The sequence below is a fragment of the Camelus bactrianus genome, chromosome 13, assembly GCF_048773025.1.
Source record: "Camelus bactrianus isolate YW-2024 breed Bactrian camel chromosome 13, ASM4877302v1, whole genome shotgun sequence".
NCBI lineage: Eukaryota > Metazoa > Chordata > Mammalia > Artiodactyla > Camelidae > Camelus > Camelus bactrianus.
In genome coordinates, this window is record NC_133551.1 from 69,066,731 (window position 1) to 69,089,052 (window position 22,322).

The following is a 22,322-nucleotide window of genomic DNA, read 5'->3' on the forward strand; positions in this document are numbered from 1 at the left end:
ATCATTGTGTATTATGTACACTTTCCTACAAACCCACCAAAAAATTACTTGAGTTCTAACCGAAACTAAAAATTACACAAAGGAGCTAAACTGTCCATTGTAGACTCAAAACAGATGGCAAGATTCAACAGATTCAGAAAGATTTCACAAAAACAGATCCTATTTCTACTGATACATAATTTCAAACCTTGTATGACATCATCATCATTTATGGACTTTTCCAGGTCTGAAGTCATGCCTCTTAGTTTTTCAGGATATACAACCAAGAGAAATGATGCAGTAATAACCATATACCATACAAAAAGCCAATGCAAAGAGAAAGTGAAGCTCTTAATTACCTGATGCCGTTTCAGCATGTCCAGCCCCAGAAGCATGTCCATGGGCTGTTCCTCAAGTATAGAGAAGGAACACGCCAGGAAATCTCCTTCAATTTGAACCTGAGCTAAAATAAAGCACATGAAGAAAGGAAGAGGGAAGATTGGATCTATCAATCTGTGCCTTTCTTCCTGCAACCAGTCAAAGCCAAGGCAAAGCATGTACACAAGTGAGTTAAGCATGAAAACTTAGTGAGACCTTAAAAGACAAAGTCATTATCAGGTTAAAAACCAACGAAGCTCGTAAAGTGGACTGGGCAGAACTACTACCTAGAAGACCTGTTGATATGTGACACCATTAGGATACACGCTCAGCTGGTGAGGAAAGCTGGCATTCAGCATTAAGAAAGAAAGAAAAGAAAAAGACCAATTCCTTCAGTATTAACCACCTGCGTCCTATGCACTTACAAAAGGTTTTCTAGAAGGAAAATAAAATCTGTACACCCTAAACCTTTTCCAAGAAGTAAACTGTTTATTATAGCCAGTATAATCAAGTTTCTATTTATCAAACCAGAGATAACACCAAAGCCGGTGTTTGCCTTGCCTCTTTCCTCAATTACTCCTCCTATCTTCTTAATTTTATCTGCTAAAAAAGTCACTGTTATTAACTGTATCTTACATGCAGAATGTGTATGAAATACACATATAGTATAAAGCATAACACAAATACCCAAGCCTCTATTTCCCAGGTTAAGAAACAGAAAACTAAGGAGTCTCCAATATATCCTACTGACAGAGTTTATTCTTTGCCTCTTCCAACCCTCCCGACTATCCCAGTTTTTTTGTGTTAATCATTCCCAGCTTTTCCTACAGTTCTTACAACTTTTGTATGATTTCTAAGCAACATATTGGTTAGCTGTTTTTGAACTATGACTTGCTTCTTTTACTCAAAGGATATTGAGATATTTTATTCCTGTGGCTGCATGTGACTGGATTTCTTTCACTTGTACCAGCCCTTGAAGTACTGTAATGTCTAATGTGCCACCACTGGTTTATCCATTCTGCTGCTATTGGACTGCTTGGGTTGCTTCCAGTTTCTGCTGTCACAGGCAATGCTACCCTGAATATTCTTGCACTTGTCTCCCGGTGTGCCATGAGTTTCTCTAAGGTATACTTGAAAGACACAGAGGGTTCTAGGGTATATTAGGCTCAACTTTGCTTGATGTTGAATTATTTTCCAAAATGTTTCCAGTGGTTTTTGAAAGTTTCCATTGCTTTACATTCTCTCAACATTCAATATTATTAACATCTGGCAAGTAATCCTCTATTTTCCTGCTTAATGAGATAAAGCAATTTTTCATACTTATTAACCATTTGGGTTTCTCCTTAAAGTACTTGTTCAAATGTTTCTGCTATTTTTTACGTATCAGTCTTTCTTACTGAATTGGAGGATACACAAACCCACAGAATATGTGTATTTTCTGAATATAAATCCTTTATTAGTTATATGTTACTTAGTTTGTATTCACTTTCTTTAAGATGTATTTGATGAAAAGTTCTTGTTCTTAATGTGATTCAATTTATAAAATAATTTCCTTCTTATCTTTTAGAGAATCCCCTTCCTCTGTAAGATATTCTCCTATATTTTCTTCTAAAAGCTTTGACTTTGCCTTGGACATCTGGTCTTTAATCAAACTTGAATTGATCACGTATTTTTATATGTGATGTGAGATAGGGTCCAATTTCCAATTCATTTTTTCCACATGGATACTCAACTGTCTAGCACATTTCCTGAAACTGTCCCACTGCTCTGTAAGATTTCCTCTCGTATTTATCAAGGTTCATGTAAGCATGGGTCTGTTTCTGTTCTAATCTTCTGGCCTTGATATCTAAAAAGGAAAGTTATTCCAGAGTATCTTGATTACTCCTGCAATAAAGGGTTCATATAAAATTTAAAATTAACACATCAAGTTTCACAAAACAAAACCTATTGGGATTTTGAATATATTACAATGATACTCCTGATGGATGTGGGAGAGTCACCACCTTCAATATACTGAGACTTCCTGTCCATGGTGTAGCTCTCCTCTACTTAGATTTCCCTTATTGTTATAAGCTTTTCTTGATACTGATCATAGCTGAAGTTGCAAATGGTACCACTTGTCCAACCACAAGAAGGACACGAGGGAATGGTACTTATTGTCTCTTCCTATTACCTTCTCACTTAAAACCATGAAAAATCTAAGAACTCAGACTCTGAAGCAACCTGTTTGTGATATTCCTGCCCAATTTCACTCTTACTGTGTGTAGGAACGTATTTAAGAGTAAGGTATTTAAACCATCCTTATTCTATACAAATAAATAATAGGAAACACGGAGATTCTAATAAATTGATAAACGTATAAAAAAAGAATGAAAGAAAGAAATATGAAGAGGAAAATGGGTAGAAAAGGTACAACTTGCAAAGAAAGAAAAATAACTTATAATAAGAAACTAACTTCTTTATCTGCAAATTAAAGGGATAAAACTAATAATACTTGATTCGTAAGGACACTAGGATGAATATTCAATCAGCGCTGGAGAAACCAGACTGGCAGCAGGTAACTCTATCTAGACCCTTAAATAATATTTGTAATCTTTGATTTAGTAGTTTCACTTATAGGAATCTTAACTAAGGAAAAAAAATCAAAGTGTGCACAAAACTACACAAAAATCCACTGCCGTCTTATAATGACAAAATATTGGGAGAAAAAACATATCCCAAAAGCTGACCATTAAACCCATACAATAGAATGTTATACATTTATTTAATAATGCTTATGAAATTTAAACTGACATTTGGAAAATGTGTCACTTTTTCTTAAAGCAAAGTATAAAATTCCATATATGATCCCTTTTTACAAGGAAAAAAATGCCAGAAAGAGATCTGTCCAAATGCTACTACGGATTGATTCTCACCTAAAAGAATTTAAGGTATTTTCGCTTCTCACATTTCTGTACTTCTGAAATTCTCTACAGTGAGCATCTATTAAATGGATAATAAAAGAAAAAAGCAGAAAGAAAAGAATTTTGATTAAACAGAAAGGACTGAACACATGTATTTATTTCCATTCACTCCTAAAAACACCATAATGAAAATTTTAATTTTTTTTTCAAAGGTACAAATCACTAAGGCCAAAAATATGGACGAGATAACTGAAACACAATTTTGGGACCAGAAAGCAGATGACAGCAAGGAAAAGATCATGGAACTCCCAAGAGGATGGTGTACTGGCTGAAGGTCTGTGCAGGCACAGTTACACCTTGGGCTCCTCTCCTGCACTCTGCTCAGCCAGCTGACTACCTGCTTCCACCCCAACAGCAGACTGGAGGCTTATTTTCTCAAGAGGGTGAAACTGAGGCTGTCATAATAGAGATGGGCATGGAGGAAGACTGGGACACAACAACCATCACCGAACTGAAGGCCAGGCGGCTAAGTGGACTCTAGCCTTCTTCTCCAACCCAGCTCCCAGATCACCCACAATCACCACAGCTGCCCACCCAACCAACCTCGCAAACAGCCTTCTGGTGTCCCGTTCTTCAATATGAGCAGATGCCAAGGATCACCAGACATCTGCAAAGACCATCTAACATGAAAGAAAAGCTATACCAAACAGAACAGAAAGGCTGGAAGGCAAAGTCTCAGGAAATTTCACTAAAAATCTCCCAAAACACGATGAAAGGAAAAAAGAAAACCAGAGGACAAGTCCATGACATTAGTTTCTCCTACCTGAATTACAGACTCCCCGAGGGGAGCAAGTCATCATCAGCATCATTTTTCCAGATTGAAAGGCACCCAGCACAGTAGACAAAAAGAGATCTACACCCAGGTACATCATTGTGAAATCTCAAAACACTGAGATCAAGGAGAAGATGCTACCTGCTTCAGAAAAGGAAGAGACATCTTACACACAGAGCATCAAGAGTCAGAACAGCAGCCAGCCGCTCCACAGCAACACCGACAAAGACCAGGAAGGAAAGTGACTTCCGACCTAGCTAGTCTGGTAGGACAGAGGAACAAATACATGCTCTGATACTGAAGGACTCGATTTACTCTTGTGCACAAACTCAGGAAGTCACTGGAAGATGGACACTAATAAACTGAAGAGAAAAGGGAAAAAGCGTGGGTTTCACAACCCGACACAAGACACAAGGGAAAGGTACCCCTCAGGGCCCCGTCAAGGGAGACTTTGAAATAGCTGCTACAAAGCAACCTCGAACCACCAGCCCAGGCCCTGCAAGAAGCATCTTCAATAGGAAAACATGTATAAAGCACATTTACACAACGAGGTAAGTGTCTAGAAATGAGTAATGTAAAAAACCGAATAACCAAAAAAACAAAAAACAAAAACAACAAACAAAAAAAAATCACTAATTCTGAAAAAAAAAATACTAGACATGAAAGGAAAAGCAATCTTTTTCAATTGGATGGCTCAGCTCTCAACAGTATTTACGTAGTCATGTAAGTAAATAGCATTAAAAGCATATTATTTAGAAATATGGAGGTAAGTATCAAAAGAAATCAGCTCAAATAGAAGGAGGAGGAAATTATCTCTGAAGAGCAGGAAATAAAAGCACACAGTAGATTGGTGTTTTTTTTATAACCAGTTGAACCAAGTTGCATGTATAACTCTAATACAGGATTTAAAATTTCTAGAGATTAGGCGTGCCGGATCAGATGCCCCTATCCAAGAGAAATTTTTTTAAAGTCCACTGCCCTACAAAGGCTCCCAGTGCCTTTCACTCACCTAGATGTACCCTTCCAATAATCTTCTGGGTGCCCACTCCTTTGGCAATTCCTGCCCACCGACGGTCCACCAGCCTCATTATGTTACACCTTTCTGCACAAGCCTGGCTCATAATAGTCATCTGGGCACCTGGACGTGGAGGGAAACATCAGATAATAAAGACAAAAACCACATTTGTGATAAGATTAAAAATGCAGCACTAAGAACAGGGCAGAAATGAAGTATACTCCCAGGCTTTTGTCTGTGTAAAATTATTCCTACACAGCAAGCTTTCTGCCACACTTAGTTCAACTTTTAGTTTCACATTGGAATCTGAAACAGTGTAGAAACTTGACACTGAGGGAAAGAATATTTTGTTTAAATATAATAATTAAATAATATTTTAAACTTTAAAAATAGAAAGCAAAACTACATGGAAAGGACTTTCAAAAAGCCAAACTATGTCTACAGATGGAAATGCTCAATTAAGGATTACTGAACACTCAGATCAGTTTTCACTGAGTATCTCTAAACATCATACCAAGTTATTTTTATTTCAAACTTTGGGACACTAATTTACCAGCTAAAAAGTACATCCTGCAGCCTCTCAAAAAATCAGAACTGAAGTCTCCATTCTCTGTTCTCACTCCTTTCAGGAAGGAGGCACTGGAGTCTCTTCTCTCTCAGTTACACGTACTTACCCACACAGCTGGAGTCTGTCTATCCAGAAGACAGATGCTAATCTTTGTCTAGGATCCTAATCGCTCCCACAGACTCTAGTTCTACATTCCTGAGTTGGATGTGTCTATCTCAAAGCCAATAGGTATAAAGCTCTTTCTTTCCAGTTAATACTCTCCTGGATTTCTCTCCTTGCCAATGGAATTATTTTCTTGCAATGATAAAACATAGGCATTGTTCACTTTCGAATCCTATTCTTTTAGCCTTCTCCTCACTCTCGAACTGTTCCAAACCTGTTAAATTCTGGGTAATTTCTGATCTTTCTTCTAACCATAGCAATCAGCCTAGCTTACACTCTATCCCTCGAGCTAGTGGACAATTTTTCTGGTTTCCAAACCACTCTGTGGATGTGTAATTTAAAGCAGGGAAATAGTTCTGATCCTCAGGGGCACAGAATTCTCCAGAACCATCATTGTCTTCAATCTTCTTAAACTATCACCTTCTTCAGATCACTTATTCATCTGCTCAAAAATCTTCAAAGGTTCCCACTCTTTGTAAGATCAGCTTCCAACCACATCGCCACAGCCTCAGATCCCACCTTACCCCGGTCCAATTATTTCCAGCTGCTACAGACTGAATGTTTGCATCTCTCCAAAATTTATGTTGAAACCCAGTCCCCAATGTGATGATATCAGGAGGTGGAGCCTCTGGGATGTGACTAGGTCATAAGTGTGAAACCCTCATGAATGGGATTTGGTGCCTTTATGAAAGAGACCCAGGGGAGCTCCCTTGCCCCTGCCACCATGTGAGGACACAGGGAAGAGAAGGTGGTCTATGAACTAGGAATTAGACTGAATCTACCAGCATCTTGATCTTGGGCTTCTTAACCCCTGGAACTGAGAAACAAATGTGCTGTTTATAAGCTACCCAGTCTATGGTTTTCGTAGCAGCCCAGACTCAGATACCAGCCTCATATTCTGACTGCTCTACACCTTCCACTTTACCAGGAGGAATGTGTTCCCTTTGCGTTTTACTCACATTGACCCTCCTGTAGAGTGGCCACTCCTCTGCTTGACTCACTTTCTTTGAATTCCACTTACGCTTTAAGGCCCAGCCCAAGACCCACCTCCTCCCCAACGACTGTTCTTTCCCAGTGATCTCTCCTCTCATTCAATTTCAACACTTCCTATTCATATTGCTCACAAATAATTTACACTTTATGGGCACTGACAGCTCCTGACATCTGAGGAAGGTTAGAGTCAAGAAGGCCCAGAAATAATGAAGGACAAGGGAATTTGGGAAGGCACTTCTCTCTTTTCCTCCTCCATCCCCACCCTGCTCCACAAAAGCTAGTTACTTATGGAAAGTAAGCAACCCCACGGTGAGAAGGGTCCCTTTCACAGCTTTCCTGCCTTTTCTCAAGCCTCAGCTCACGGCCCCAGTCCTCTACCCAAGCGCAGTTCAAATGCCCTCTATTTTTAGGAAGCCACACTTGAACACCCCAGTCACAGTGAGAATGTGGTCTTAATGTTCATCCAACATGCATCTGATTTTTACATAGTGGTTAAGAGTTCTGGCATCAAGCAGATCTGGGGCTGCATCCAAAGTCATGAACTTTGTACACCTGGAAGAGTGACTTCGCCCCTCTAAGTTTCCTCATCTGTAAAACAGGGATAATACAAAAGAGCTCACGGGGATATTCTGAGGATTAAATAAAACTGACTAAGATGATACATATTAAGCACCTAGCACGGTGCTTGGCACACAGTAAGGGCTCATTAAATGCTGAGTGTTATATCAGGGTCGCATGTATTTGCCTCGCTCACTCATTGGAGCCCTACGAAGCTCCAGTATTACCCCCCAGGCACTCAGTGCAAGGCTCTACACACAGCACTCAACAGACACTCAAAAAACTGAATAATCAGCAGATTTACTTCTCCCAGGAATGTATACGTATCAAGATACAACTCTTAACAGTTGAAACTGAGCATGTGCTTCAGTATTTGTGGCTGAACAAATGGAGGAAAAGTGACTTGAGCAGGGGCTAGGAACACATTCTATCTTACAGCCTCAAGGGAGAGACCCACGAGGCCACGCAGTTACACTCACAAGGTGCTGCTCTGTGTTGCCTCACTAAAAAGTCAAAGAGCTGTTACTGAGAGAAAAGGTGCCAGTTAGTACAGACATTATCTGAATCCTCAAGGGGGAAACTCCCTGTCTCCTGACGTGGCTGTTAAATTCGTTAAGGGCAAGAACATTCTTATACACTCACGGCTTCTGGTAAAGTACTGGCACACACACCAGGCTGAAATATTTGTTTGGCCTCTGCACACTCCCTTCTTACAGCTCCTTATTCTAAACCCATTTACTCTCTAATTTCATACAGAGGTATCCTAGAAATTCAGGATGCCAACCAAGTAAGGGGAGGTAGGAAGAGAAAGAAGACACTGCAAAATAGAAAACTGGTTAAGAAATAATTAAAGGAAAAAAGTCAATTATAAACATAAGATTGACAAGTGAAAACAATAACCTCTGGCTTGTTAGTTCGCCGTTCAAAGGGCTACTGCCATCTTTAACAGGCACCAGAGTCTCCCCTTCTCCCTGGATCAGGTCACATTGGACGCAGAGACAAAGACACAAAAGATGGAGACGTCACCTGAGTCAACAAAGGCTTTCACAGGATGTCCATTCACTTTGCAGTTAATATAAAGCATCACTACTTGGCCAAAACTTTCTGGAGCCTCTTCCATAGCTATTGTCATGTTTTCCTCAATGTTCTGTTGCCTGTAACAAACCAAAACCAGGTACACTAAAAGCATTATTTCCATGAAGAGAAATCTGTTTCAAAGTCACAACATTAAAAACAGATCTGCACATATCTTTTGTTCCAACTACAGCAGCTGAGTCATGGAAATGGAAATTGGTGCTCTATCCTGAAATATGTGATTTAGCAGGAGGAAGTGAGATATACATTGGCAGAACATCTAAGGCATACAAATTACCTTCATGTAAAAACGATTATGTTCCCTTTACAAGCTCAGAAATAGGTAAATAAACTTCTGGAGAGTGAGGGTCACAATCCTTTTTATCCTACATAACGTTAGAATTTCGTCAATGTTCCAATTTAAACTGTGTATAATTTATACTGGGTATCCGGGTACATTTCCTATGTCCAGTGCATTAAAAATAGTTAGAAAACAAAATAAAACAGATGTTTCAACTGCTTGTGTTGCATCTGCTGCTTATTTTCCAAGTTTGGGTTCCTAATCTGTAAAATGAGGACAGTAATTTTTATCACAGGATTACCGAGAGGTATAAAGCATCCAGTACAAAATGCTAAGATAAGAGCAGAAGCTCGAAGAATACTCACCTGGCTATCACTTAGAAAACTACACACACATTCATGTTATCATGGTTCACCTGGTCCATCAAAACATATCTTCAAAAACTGAATGTATTCTAATTCTTACATGAGAAGAGCACACAAGAGTTCCAGCTCACTCCAACATCTGATACCTTCATTCCCAACCTCCTTTTAAAAACATCATCAAACACTACAAACATTGATGGAAACTAGGGCAACTCTCCTGAAGACCGAGACAATAACAGAACAGGACCCAAGGCGGGGTCAGTTACAACTGTAAACCAGGGGTTGGCAAATTACGGCTCACTGTCTGTTTACAGGAACACGGCCACACCACTCATCTACATGCTGTCGCACTATCTACGGCTGCTTTTGTACTGCGCTGGCAGAACTGAGTGCGAGCGACACGGGCCGCACGGTCTGCAAAGCCTAAAACATTTACTATCTGGCTCTTTATGGAGGAAGTTTCCTGACCTCTATTCTAAACTGTAGTTACTGTCCCTTTTGTAATAATACTCTGGCTCAACTGTATTGATGGTTTTATCAGCCATTCTGTAATAAAATGTTAAACTTCTCAGAAAGTCAAAGGCATACTCGTTTAGTCAGGCAAATATGCAAGCTATTATACACCTCAGTGTACATGTACCCTATGTGATCACTGGTGTAGCGTACCAAATAAAACTTCCAAGGTGTTTTATATAATTACACAGCCTTTCTCCTAGGCCACACTACCAAATTTAAAAATAACCTAAAATTAGTTGTGCACTCCTGACCTTGCACTGACTCCAACCAAGGTAAGTTTCAGCAGAAAATCTTCTGAGATAATACCAGTTACTCTGGCTATCCCGGACTCTGTGTCATGTTACAGGCACAAGGCTTTGTCCCATAAAAGAATACGTGCATTGCCCCAGTTCCTTTACCTCAACCCTGGGAAGAAACACGAGCCCTATGGATATGCCTCATTTCACTTCTCTTCTAATAGCTCGGAGTCACGGTTTGGCTATGATGCCTCCCCACTCTCCCTCCCACCCCTCCTGCTTCCTGGCTTGAATGCAACTATTCGTGAGTTATGTCAGGTTCCTTTACAGCTGCAATGTGGTCTAGTCGAGAAAACACAAATATCTTCCTATTTCTCTGCACAGCTTTAACTACTGAGATGTTTCTCAAAGATAGTTGTTAGTATCAGATACAATCAGTGGAAACATTTATTCAACAAGAACACAAGTGGATGGCTTACGGCTGTCAATTGATTCTGGCATATTTACACTTCTTGATTTCAAATATAGCCAGAGAAACAGGAAAACCTTTATCTGACATCCAAGTTGACAGTGTAATATAACGACCACGTTAGGCCTCATTTAAGTAACCAGAGACAGTGACAAGCAGTTATCGTCAGTTATTTTCTTCTCAGTTACACTAAGGCCTTCACAATTGGCAACAAAAACTGAATCTGGGATGGGGGAAAGCAGCCATTCTTTTCTTCAAAGGGACTGACTGCTAGTAATGGGACCAAGGATGGCATTAGTAACCTTGTACCTGCTTAGGCCCCACCTCTTAAGATTATGATTCATCAGATTTGGGAGTAAAGCCTAAGCACCTGCATTTTTAAAGGCTTCTCATATGACTTTAATGCTGCCTCAGGTGAGAACCACAGCATTAGAGAATCTGGAGCTAGAAACAAGTCCTGCAGTTAGTTTATCTGCTGAGGCCAGCACAAGAACTGTGGAAGGAAAACAGACTATAAGGTTCCTGTTTGTACAGTTATCTCTAATCCAATCATGTCTAAGCCCTGGATTTAATCAGAGCTCACCCATTATGTCTAAGGAGAGAGATCCCAATCAGCCTGTGTAGCCAGCCTAGTAGTGTCCCCAAGTTGGGGGTTTCTGCTCAGTCCTGGGGTCATCTACCTGCAGTTGCCTTAATAATGTGCTTGGGGGGGAAAAAGTGTTTGGGGCTAGTCAGGGAGTCTATATGAAAATTTTAGAAGAGAAAGTCATTAAGTGAATGTTAATCACTTTGCAATGTTAAATCAAAATGCAAGGAAAAATGGAAGAGGAGATAAGAAACCAGAAGACTGAAGCTACTACCTCAGATTCAAAATAAGGAATCTGCCGCAAAGCAGATGCCCAACTGACACAAGGTCACCTGAAGTCTGGGAGATCTGGACTCCCTAAATCTTGCTCTTCGGGCCAAGGGGTCATTACCTTATATCTTCTTCTATCTTTGCCTGAGCTTCAAGATCAAAAGGGTCAGCAGAAAAGAGACGAATCCTTTCCTGCTCTCTCCGGGCTCGGTCCTGCTGCTGCTCCACTAGGACCCTAGAAAATTTCTCTACAAGAACAAGGGGGGAAAATCTTAAGAACCACTATATTCTCATTCTTTATTAGTACTCTTCCACAGCAAACAATTTCTCAAAATAAAACTGTGAGAGATGCAAAAGGATGCCTAAAAATCATTTTAAATGAGCAGTTAGATTTAGTTTCTGAGGCAAGACTACTTCTTCACCTAAATTTAGTGTAAGGAAATAAAGTATTTGCAAATATCTTCTCAGAAATAATGACTTTTCAGTGTAAATCAGTGGGGGATGACTATCTGTGTAGTGGGTAAATGACTCCTCCCCATTGCCCGTATTATCCTATTACCTAGACATAAAACAGAGCACTACTATCCCCCTTTTCCTCTTCTAATTTCACTTCCTTTACAACACTCTGCCTTAAAGTGGATAAATTATAAGCAAACTACTGTTAGCCTATCTATATATTACCTGATAGATACCAAGCAGGAAAATTAGTAAGGAGAAAACATTGCTTGCTACAAGATGCATGTTGCAAGAACTACCTTTATTTTGCTATTTCTTAAATATGAGTACATTCTAATGCATAAACATAGAAGTGCCATCATCATGGTCTTTGGCAATTAGATACACTGCGTAAGAAACTAAAGAAACCAAGATAACTGTCCCATCAACTACTGCTACACATAACAGATGAACCTAAAAAAACTGAGTGGAAGAAGCCTCACCCAAGAGAAGACATACTATACGATTCCATTTACATGAAGGTCAAAAACAGGCAAAAATAACCTGTAATAAGTATCAGAATAGTGGTAGCCTCTAGGAGAGGAAACTGACTAGAAGAGAACATAATAGAACTTTCTGGAGTGAGAGAAATGTTCTATATTTTGATTGGGGTGGTGGTTACATGAGTTTGTCAAAACCCAACAATCCAACAAACTATATACTTAAAATATTTTAGCTCTTCAGGAAAAAAAAAAAAAAAAGGAAAAAAAATCCAAGTATATCTCTGTAGGTAAATATTACCTAAATTTTAATAATGGTTATTGAGGAATGAGTTATTAAGTATCTGTTATGATATAAAATTTATTCAGTAAGGTTTCATAAACTTAGGAGTAAAATCAGAGAAATCTACAGAGAAAACTTTATTCATAAAGAAGACTAAAAATAAATGTTCTGTTAAGTGCAAGAATAGCTCAAATACAGATCCAACCCCAGCAGCATTAAACTTGAGGTGAGTGAGAATAGAGGGGTTGCATTTTGCCATACAGGCATGGCATTTTACTTGTTTTCCTGAACTAAACTCATTTCAGTTGGCATCAGCTGGTTAATTGGTACTCTCTTTAATTGAGAGTCTAACTAAACAGGTTAAAATAGCAGTACCTGGTTATCACAAGTATTATCTGGGGGAAAAAAAAAAGCCCACAAAACACAAACAAAAAACCTGAATCACTATGCTGTACACCTGAAACTAATGCAATACTGTAAACCAATTATACTTCAATTAAAAAAAAATCAATACCTGGGTAATGTGCTGCTAAAATTAGAAAAAAGAGAAGCAAAGGGGTCTGGCTGAGATGGATTTCAACACCCTACGTGGTCCTAAAATTCTGCCACTATTGCCAATTAACTCAGCCTTTGACATCAGCACTACTTTACCTCTCAGACGAACTAATATGGTAATAAAGCACGTGATACAGTGGGCTGAACACACCAGTTGCTTGATTTTCTCCACATCTGCTGTAGCACAACTATCCACCTCAGGTCAGCTTGACAGCCTTCCAATTTTCTAAGCTTACCGAGATCTCCACTGAGCAGAGCATCTGCCAGGGGTGGATTGCGTTCCTTCAGCAAGGACAGCTCGTGGGGGTTGGCCAGCAACATGTCTCGGAGCAAGGCTGGATTGTCCAAGCCCTGAGGAGACGAAGCTATTTCTCCAGGAGATGAGCGGGACTGCTGTGCTCCTGGTGGCTGGCGCTGCCGGGAGCTTGAAGTGCCAGGCACGGCTATACTACGGAAGTCTATTCGGGGTAAGTCTGTTGGGGAAAATCGATTTAAAGTTTACTTTAAGTGACTCCATGAAAACAAGTATCTGAAAGAAATGGCAGGTTTACGCATACGTGGTACGTAATAGTAGTAGATGGTAATTGTAGACATTCTGAATGCCCTCTCCCTTCTTTCTCATGCTGAGTTTGAATATAAAGTCTGCAGTCTGAGAGTGAATAGGTAGGAAAGAATAGAAAAATAGGGGCACAGGGGGTGGAGGGTGGAAGTAGGGGTAGGCAGACAATGGTAATAATCCCAAATTTCTGGCTTATAAGAAATATCCCAGGATAGTAAGTTTTTACTTATTTATTATGTCTTTAAAAAGTTAAAGCCAGTCTCAAATATAACCACACAAATATGGATGTGGTTCCTAAGAAAAATCCTAGTCTGCTCCGATATATGCTTCAAAGAGTCCTGACACCTTGGGTAAAAAATACGATACGTATCAACTGAAAGCATAAATGTTAGATGTTAACTTCTACAAGTCTGTGCCACACATATTAGTTCTTTGAATTTACACTTTCATCTGTGCATCACTGCTAACTCCTCTCACATCCTGGGGAGCCAGTGGGTGCAATTACTTCACAGGAGAGAAAAAAAGAAAAGGAACCTGTATAGGTTCTCAGTGCTGAGAACACCAAAAGATTTAACAGGTTCAGAGGCCACACTCCCAGGTTCCATACTCCAGGGTGAGCCGACCTTACTAAAATGAAAGGAAAATAAAAGGGAGCTTTACTCAAGGGACCCACATATTGTATGATTCCATTCATATGAAATGTCCAGAATAGGAAAATACAGAGATAGAAAGTAGACTGATGGCTGCCCAGGGCTAGGCAGTGTTGGGGCAAATGGGGAATGACTGTTAATGGGTAGAGACTTTTTGTTAAAAGATGATGAAAAAAATGTGCTAAAGTTGATCATACACTGCACAACTCTGAATATACTAAAAATTATTGAACTGTACCCTTTAAATGAGTGAACTATATAGTACGAATGATATCTCAGTAAAAGCTGTTATTGAAAAAAGGGTTGTATTCTAAAAAAGGGGAAAAAAAAAACCCCATAAAATCCTAAGTATAGGTAGAATGATGGGCTAGGAGTGAATGAATGAATCCACATTTCTTCAACCCCAAAATATATCTGATGGTTGCACTTGTCCCAAGTCTGGTGCTATCCTGAAGACTTTTGGACCCTAAGTAGAAAAAATGGAATGTTTAAACTCAGGTGTCAAGTTTCTGTCTTTTAGCATGGGTTGAACTAGGCGCTTTCTTCAAACAGACCTCAGCTGTCAAGCATGTGCATGTGTGTGCGAACATGTGTACAAGCGCATGAACTTCCAAACCAATGAAATGTGAAGTGCTTAAGATGATCTTTATGAGGTAGTTAATCTAGGTCAACTAGCAATACACACATGGGTGGGCCTTCCTTGTGGGTTGAGAAATTTTATCTTCAACCCTGTTACACTTATCTTGAGAGTCCATTCGCTTCAGAATAATTTTGAAAAACTTGTTTACCTTATAGACCAGATCCTCTCCCTTCCCCAACCTACTGGCTCTCTTGTCCCTCTGACACAGCACAGGAGGAAAGAAAAGTGAATTTCCAGAACTAACAATTTCACCAAATTAACCAAAGGAAGATTTGGTTTCTATTAATTGATGTACTTGAACCACTCCTCTTTCTAGAGTTTAACAGTAGCCCCAAGGAAAAACTGAAATCCACATCTGAAAGGAACAGTGCCTGATGTTCCCTTATAGTTCCAATTTCATGCTGAATGGAAGCACTGTGTTCTAAACTAGAGTCTGTCATCACCCAGACACCTACCAGCTGTTACATAAACTTTAAAACCAAGTGACCTAGAGGCTAAACATTGTTTAAAGAAATCAATCAGAACATGGTAGGGAATGGGAAAAAAACTAACACATTTCATCAAGTAGTTTCACATTATAAACTTTTAGCTTATAAACTTTTGTAGATCATAAACTCCTCTGAGGATCTGAAGCAAGCTATGGACCCTCTCCCCATCAAACGCACACATGCCCACACCCAAACAGTTCTGCACACTATTTCAGGGACACAGAAACCTCCTAACTCCCAATGCAGATTCTAGATTATAAAAGCCTATCCTGGATGGAACATCTAAGATAAATAACAGTTTCTTTCTACATGATTAACAGAGCTGGTGGGGGAAAATCAGAATCTGGTAGTCCAGCTGTTCAACGTTCATAAGGCTCAGTAATGAAACAAGCACCAAGTTATAATTCTCCTGCTTTCAACTTTGAAGAAATTATTTAAAATCAGAGCTTCATCTGTTAATAATAAGAAATTGTCAAGAGGTAGGGGGGCAAGTGGTAGAGTGCATGCTTAGCATGCACAAGGTCCTGGGTTCAATCCCCAGTATCTCCTCTATAAATAAACAAAAAAACCCAAACCTAATTTACCCCCCCAAAAAACAACAACAAAAAGACATTGTCAAGAGGTATCTCTTCCCCTACAACAGAGTTATAAGGTGACTTGAAATGGGGTGCAAGTGCCTGGCTGACTGTAAAATGCTTGGCAAAGGCCTATGACTGAATACCAGACACAAAGTAGCGAAAGTCAGCCAGGAATCACTGGCATACGTAGCCTCTCAAGTCCTTCCCAAGGATAAAATCATCACTGATAACAAGAACAAAGGCTAAGATTTATTGAGGGCTCGCTATGTGCTGAAGGCTTTATATTCATTATTCTCCCATCAACTCCAGGGGTTGGGGTTAATTATAGACCCATCTTACAGATGAGGAAATGGACTTAGAGAAGTTAACTTGTCCAAGGTTACATAGAAAGCAAGCGGCAGAGTCAGGATCTGTACCCTGGCAGTCTGAATCCAAGGCGAATCCAAAACTCTGAACTATGCTATCTACTAATAATGCTTGTCAGGATTGCAAACCATCATGAGACGTCTTACTTGGGAACTGCACCGAAGGTCGAGGGTCTGCATTCTCCTTCTGTCGTAAAATCACAACATCGCCATCCTTTAAGCCGTAAGAAGCCAGTGATCTGTGGTTATCTGTGAGAGGTCTTTCAGCATAGACAATCTACAATCAGAAAAGATTTAACACTATAAAGCACTGAGAAGTAACATGACACAGAACAGAAAGACTGCAGTTTTCCTCTTCATTAGAGAATGCCACTCCCTGTTCAAAACCCTCCAATGGTTTCCCATCACATTTAGAACAAAAGCCAAAATCCTCCCCATCAACTACTAGGCCCAAACAATTTAGCTCCTGGTTCCCCTATGACCTCATCTCACACCGTGATTGCTGTTTCTCAAATGACAGCAGCAACTTCCCCCTCAAGGCTGTTTCACTTGTAGTTCTCTCTTCCTGATGAATGTTCTTTCCCAGGTTATTTTTTTAAGGTCTCTGATCAAACACTACCTTTTCAGAGCCCTTCTCTAATGACCCTATTTAAAATGTACCCTCACCTCCCATATTATTTATTTCTTCAGTGGGGTCTCTCTGCCCACTAAAATGTAAGCTACTCCAAGAGCAAAGACTTTTTTCACCATATCCCGAATGCCTAGAACAGGGCCTGGTAGATAAGGAATGCTCAAGTATTTGCTGAATTAAAGGACAAATGAATCCATAGAAGTAGATAATTTTAGATTTAATACAGGGAGGGAAATGGGAGTGATTTACTCTGGGAATGCTAATTACAATACTATTGAATAATATGTTCACTCCCCCTCCCATGAGTTTTTAGTGGGATACAATTGACATGTAACACTGTATTAGTTTTAGTTGTACAACATGATGATTTGAAATATGTATATATTGTTAAATAATTACCACAATGTTTCATTAACATCCATCACCTCACATAGTTACAAATTTTACTCCTGTGATAAGAACTTTTAAGAGCTACTCTTAGTAACTTTCAAATACATGACAGTGTTAACTTTAGTCACCCTGCAGTACCTGACATCCCTATATGTCCACTTTTAAATAATCTTGCACACTGGCAAGTCTAAAAGAATCCCAAATACCACTCTTCCTGTGTTCTTCCTTTTACCACCCTCAAATGTTTATCACTTTTATGAGTGGAAGATAAAAGTGGAAGAAATTTAAAAAAAGAACAATTAAACACAGATGGGAAAAAAGGACTGGAGATGTACTACTAATAAAAAGATTTTTACGATGTACAATCAAACACTGAAGAAAGCCTGAGAGCATAAAAATAGATGAAACACTGCTGCAGAAAGAAAAGGGACACACAAAGGGCATACTATGACTTTACCACAAAAGAACATAAAACCTACCCTGCGTTATGACCTACTCCGTAGAGGGCCATTCAGAATAAGCTCAGGCTTTGAAAGGTTTTCTTCCTAACGATTCACTTTTTCACCAGGCTACTGGCAAACTGAGGAACTTGAGTTCTGTCCTGGCTGACAGGGCCGGCCGCCACTCAGCTGGTCCAGGCTTCACATTTCCCATTCGTCAAGCAAGCAGCTGGGGCTAGATAACCATTACAGTTGTCCCTTCCAGGTCTTTCTGCTACACTACCATTTACAATGTTTCCTCACGTGTCCTCATAGCTCTCATAGTAAGACTGCCTGACATAGAAGCTGAAAATACAGGATTTAAACTGGAAAAAAAAAAAAAACCGACCTGTCGTATCTGCTCTCAGAATTTGCACTGACACGAGAAATGGAACCAGAAACTGAATTTAGTTCCTTCCAAAATCAAATACTTCCGGGGATGAGCAGAAAATTGATTTGCAGAGTTTGTAGGTCGAATTATATAAGTTCTACACAGGTCTAGAAAAAGTATTGTTAGTTCTTTTCTCTCACCTGGAAAGTTAAAACATGTTACGATAGGTTGTAACTGCTACCCTTTCAACTCATTCACACTCCCTTATGTAAGCATGTACCTCATAGTAAAAGCACACCAGAATCAACATAGACGGCTTGCAACACAACCTGAGAGTTGTATAACTTGTGGGATTTCTTGAAAAACCACCACAAACCTGAAGTGACAAGTGTCACAGGTTGAGGTGTGCAGCAAGAAAGAAGCATGCCAAGAGAAATGCCATGCAGGCAGCTTCTACAAGGCGACGTCAACTTTGTGAAGCCACTTTAATGAAGGTACCAGTGATTTAAGGCCAACTCCTTAATTTTCCAGGGTCAGAAATTCAACTATCAGTATATTTAGAGACACACACAGTCTACATATTCTAACTATACTTACAAGAGAACACTTATTTATCTACAACAACAACAAAAAGAAGCCAAACTCAGGAGAACTGGAATGCTCCCATCCACAAGATGACTGAATTATCTTCAGGCTGCAAATGCTACATGGAAAGCCGTATCAAAATAGCAGATGGCTACCACTGAGTGAGCTCCTACTAAGAACTAGCCTCTTACTAGGTTCTCACAGTCACTTACTCCTCATACCCTCTCATTTCAGTCTCATAATCATCTTATGAAGTAGACATTAACTGTCCCATTTTATGTACATTAAGAAGAGAACTGGGATTGGAACTTCGTCTGCCTGACTTTTAAAGCCCACACTCTTGCCTAGTACCACACACAACTTTCCCAAACGTAAGTTCAAAGTGGTCTAGTAAATTAGCTGGGTGACCTTTACAAGAGCTATTAAGCCATCCATCACCACCAAGGGCCTCTCTTCACCAGGGGGATCAAAACACTGTCCACTGCTCAAGGTACCCCCCGCCCTGAACTTGAAGAAAGGAGCACTACCAACTCCTCACTCTTTGGACTCCCATTTTACAGATGCCATACATCATTCCATCACTGTGCAGCTAAACAGTTTTTCCTCAGCAGGCAATATAATTTTTTAAAAAGAAGGCAGCCAGATTTAACAAAAATGTAAGATTCAGGTAATCACTATCATCTAACATGTACATGTACATGTACATGAATCTGTCCCAATCTCCTAAAAATACTAGACTGGAGAATGTGGGTAAAGAGCAAGCATTCTCCACGCTGACGAAGCAGCAGGTGTATACCTTCCAGTCCAAGGACACAGATGACATAAACAATAGCTTAGCTGAAATTATAACTGCCCGAAAGAACTGCTTTCTCGGTTGTTGTTAAAATAGGCTTAAGAGTCTAAGAAAGACAATTATTCTGCAGCTGAAGTCCCAGAATAAAACCGAATGATTTTCTAACTTAATATGAGTATCTAGTAGACTAATGGTTTCAAATTTCTACCAGTCAAAACAAAATGAGTTTTGGTAATGGCATTGGTGACGCTTTCCACCATTCATAATACCCAGTTCAAGGGTTATAAGGCTCAAAATTCAAGATCTGACAGTTGTAAGAACACACAGCAGGTAAATTTATAAGCTCAAGTCTTAATCTGCCAAACCGGCCCAACTGCCAGTACCTACTCCAGAGGAGGCACCCTAGAGACTCCGTTCTAATCTTAACCAACGTTAACAATGGATTAATTAATACAACTCCAGGACCTTTAAGCATGATGTCAAATGTCTTCTGCTCTCTAAATGAGCACCATCAATCAACAGGGATCACAACAACACATTTCTAGCATTAGGGACCATAAACTGGTCACAAAACCCTTGGAATCACATTTGAATGGCTTCATAATAGTATCTGCCATTAACTGAAAGCCCAGAATATGCCAAGTGATTTGCACATACTATCCCATTTAATAGTCAGCTTGACTTTTACAACCCTCCTGCAAGATAATTTGGCAATAGTTACTAAAAGCCTTTCAAAAGACCTGGCAATTCCATATCTAAGAATTTATCCTGAGAAAATAATCAGGAACGGGGACAAAGCCTTATGTACACAGATAAATATGGAAACGTTACTCATAACTACTTCCAATTTTCCCCAATCCAAATGCCCAGCAATAAGGAAATTATTAAATAAATTGTAGTCCATCTATATGATGGTATGGTGTATGGTCATTAAAATTATAAATTGCAAGAATTTGGATTGTTATGGGAAAATGCTGACAACATAACGTTGACTGAATAAAGTAAGACATGAAATTGTTTATACAGTTCAGGCTACATGCTTAATAGATACATTTTAACTATGTAAGAAGAAAAAAAGAAAAAAAAAACACTAAAATGTAACCACAGTTATCTCTGAGTTATAAGGCAATAAGTAACTGTGTTCTTTTTTTTAATCCTTTTCAATGTTACAAGTTTTCTATAATGAATATGTAGTATTTATCAGAAAAGAAATACATGAAAATTACTTGTGAAAATAAACATGCCAAAATCAGCTACAATAGAAATTTTCAGTTTCTACTGGTTTAAAATAGTGCTTTACAAACCATAGATCATGCTGTGTGCAGAGCTGCACTTCCAGGATCATACAGTTACTGCTATTATTTGGTATTTAAATATGCCTTTCATTTGAGAGTTCTTACACATTCTGCACACTTTTTTACCATGTGCCACCTACAGGGGCAAATTATAACAGTGTTTCAAAAATGCAAAGATATTAATTTCAAGTGAAGCTAAGTTCTTATAATTGTTTGAAGTTCCTCCGGCCAAGTCTGCATCAAAGCATCAAACAGGGCCATGCCTGGCTTCCAAGCCCACACTTGTATTAAGAGATGGAACATGCCCAGCTTTAATCACATGTACAGGTAGAGACTGTGTCTATTCTAAATTTGTTATCATTGCATTATAACTACTATAATCAGACTAGAGCTGTTAAAAATTAACACTTTTTCCAAGTGCATGCTTATGTAAAATCAATACCTTAATGTGGGGTAGATATGCAAGACAGTACTGTAAGGATGTAGGAAAAAAAACAGAAAATAATCTGAATTTTCATTTCCATTTATTTTAGTTCATCCTTCCTTAAATTCTATCCTGTGCCTGTTTGTAATGTACCTAAGGTATGTACATAATGTAACTGATGTTAACATTACATGTGTACATGTAATACACATGCATATATTTGCATATAACATCAGTTCATGTGTATTATTTATTACATACATCACAAAGATGCATGTTCCAAAACATTTTACTCAGAGGGATATGTGACAAGTTTGGAGACCAGTGGTCTGGACACACAATGACAGGAAATAGCCAGGAACATACAAAAGAAATTCCCTTTAGAAATGGAGGTGAAGGACTGAGAACAGAGAAGATAAAGAAGAGGAACGAGGTAAAGAGACCAGGGGAATTTTGGAAGGGAAGAAGGGAGATCTGTAACATGGGAGAACTCTGGGAGGTAAAGGTGGCAGAGGGAGGGAGGCCTCAAGTAAGTGAAGATGATGTATTCGTACATAGAAATTATAATGATGTTTACTATTATGATTGGGTGAAAGGAAATGACTCAAGTGTCTAGGGTGGATCCTGTTCCTGCCTGATGGGTAAGCAACTGAAAGATAACCGACCACCAGACATCCTAAAATAGAAACTGTGTTAGGTTACAATGGAGCCAACAGAACAAACTTCAAAAACAGGAGCTGTTTATGGCTAGGTAATACAGGCCTGACACTAGTTGGAGCCCAGGTTTCCATATGCTAATCTAGCTTGGGAAGGAAATAAATGCCAAAACACTGACCAAATGAATAAGAAAGAATTTAGAGTCAGCTTAATTGTTCAGTCAGTAAGGTATTGCTAACCTCGAGAGCTAGCAGGGCAATGCCTGCCTTGACCATACAATTGTCTTTCAATCTGACACCTTCTCTAATTTAAATTTTTGTTTACAGTCATCTCAAAAAGTGTAGGAATACAGACAATCACAATCTTAGTTTTCTTCCAAGCCCTAATAACAACAAAACGAATTTAAATTTTTTATTTCCTCTACCAGCTGATGATTATAACCAGGATAACAGAACAGCCAGAGAGAAGAGAACAATTGA

The 22,322-nt window shown here is 39.2% G+C and overlaps 1 protein-coding gene across 6 annotated transcripts in view; it reads right to left on the reverse strand.

Annotated features, from left to right (window-relative positions):
* Positions 1–22,322, reverse strand: part of DDI2 (DNA damage inducible 1 homolog 2) — a 38,945-nt gene that overhangs the window by 14,842 nt on the left and 1,781 nt on the right. For 4 of the 6 annotated variants that reach the window (XM_074377354.1, XM_074377352.1, XM_074377353.1 and 1 more), the window contains exons 2-7: positions 16,406–16,535; positions 13,215–13,451; positions 11,327–11,453; positions 8,415–8,542; positions 5,102–5,230; positions 339–442 (exon numbers count right to left, since the gene is read on the reverse strand). In XM_074377354.1, the coding sequence (XP_074233455.1) occupies positions 339–442; positions 5,102–5,230; positions 8,415–8,542; positions 11,327–11,453; positions 13,215–13,299 (573 nt within the window). In that variant the 5' untranslated portion in view covers positions 13,300–13,451; positions 16,406–16,535. Of the gene's footprint in view, positions 1–338; positions 443–5,101; positions 5,231–8,414; positions 8,543–11,326; positions 11,454–13,214; positions 13,452–16,405; positions 16,536–22,322 lie in introns of those variants that run through there. The other 2 variants (XM_074377355.1, XM_074377356.1) reach the window with 2 other exon arrangements.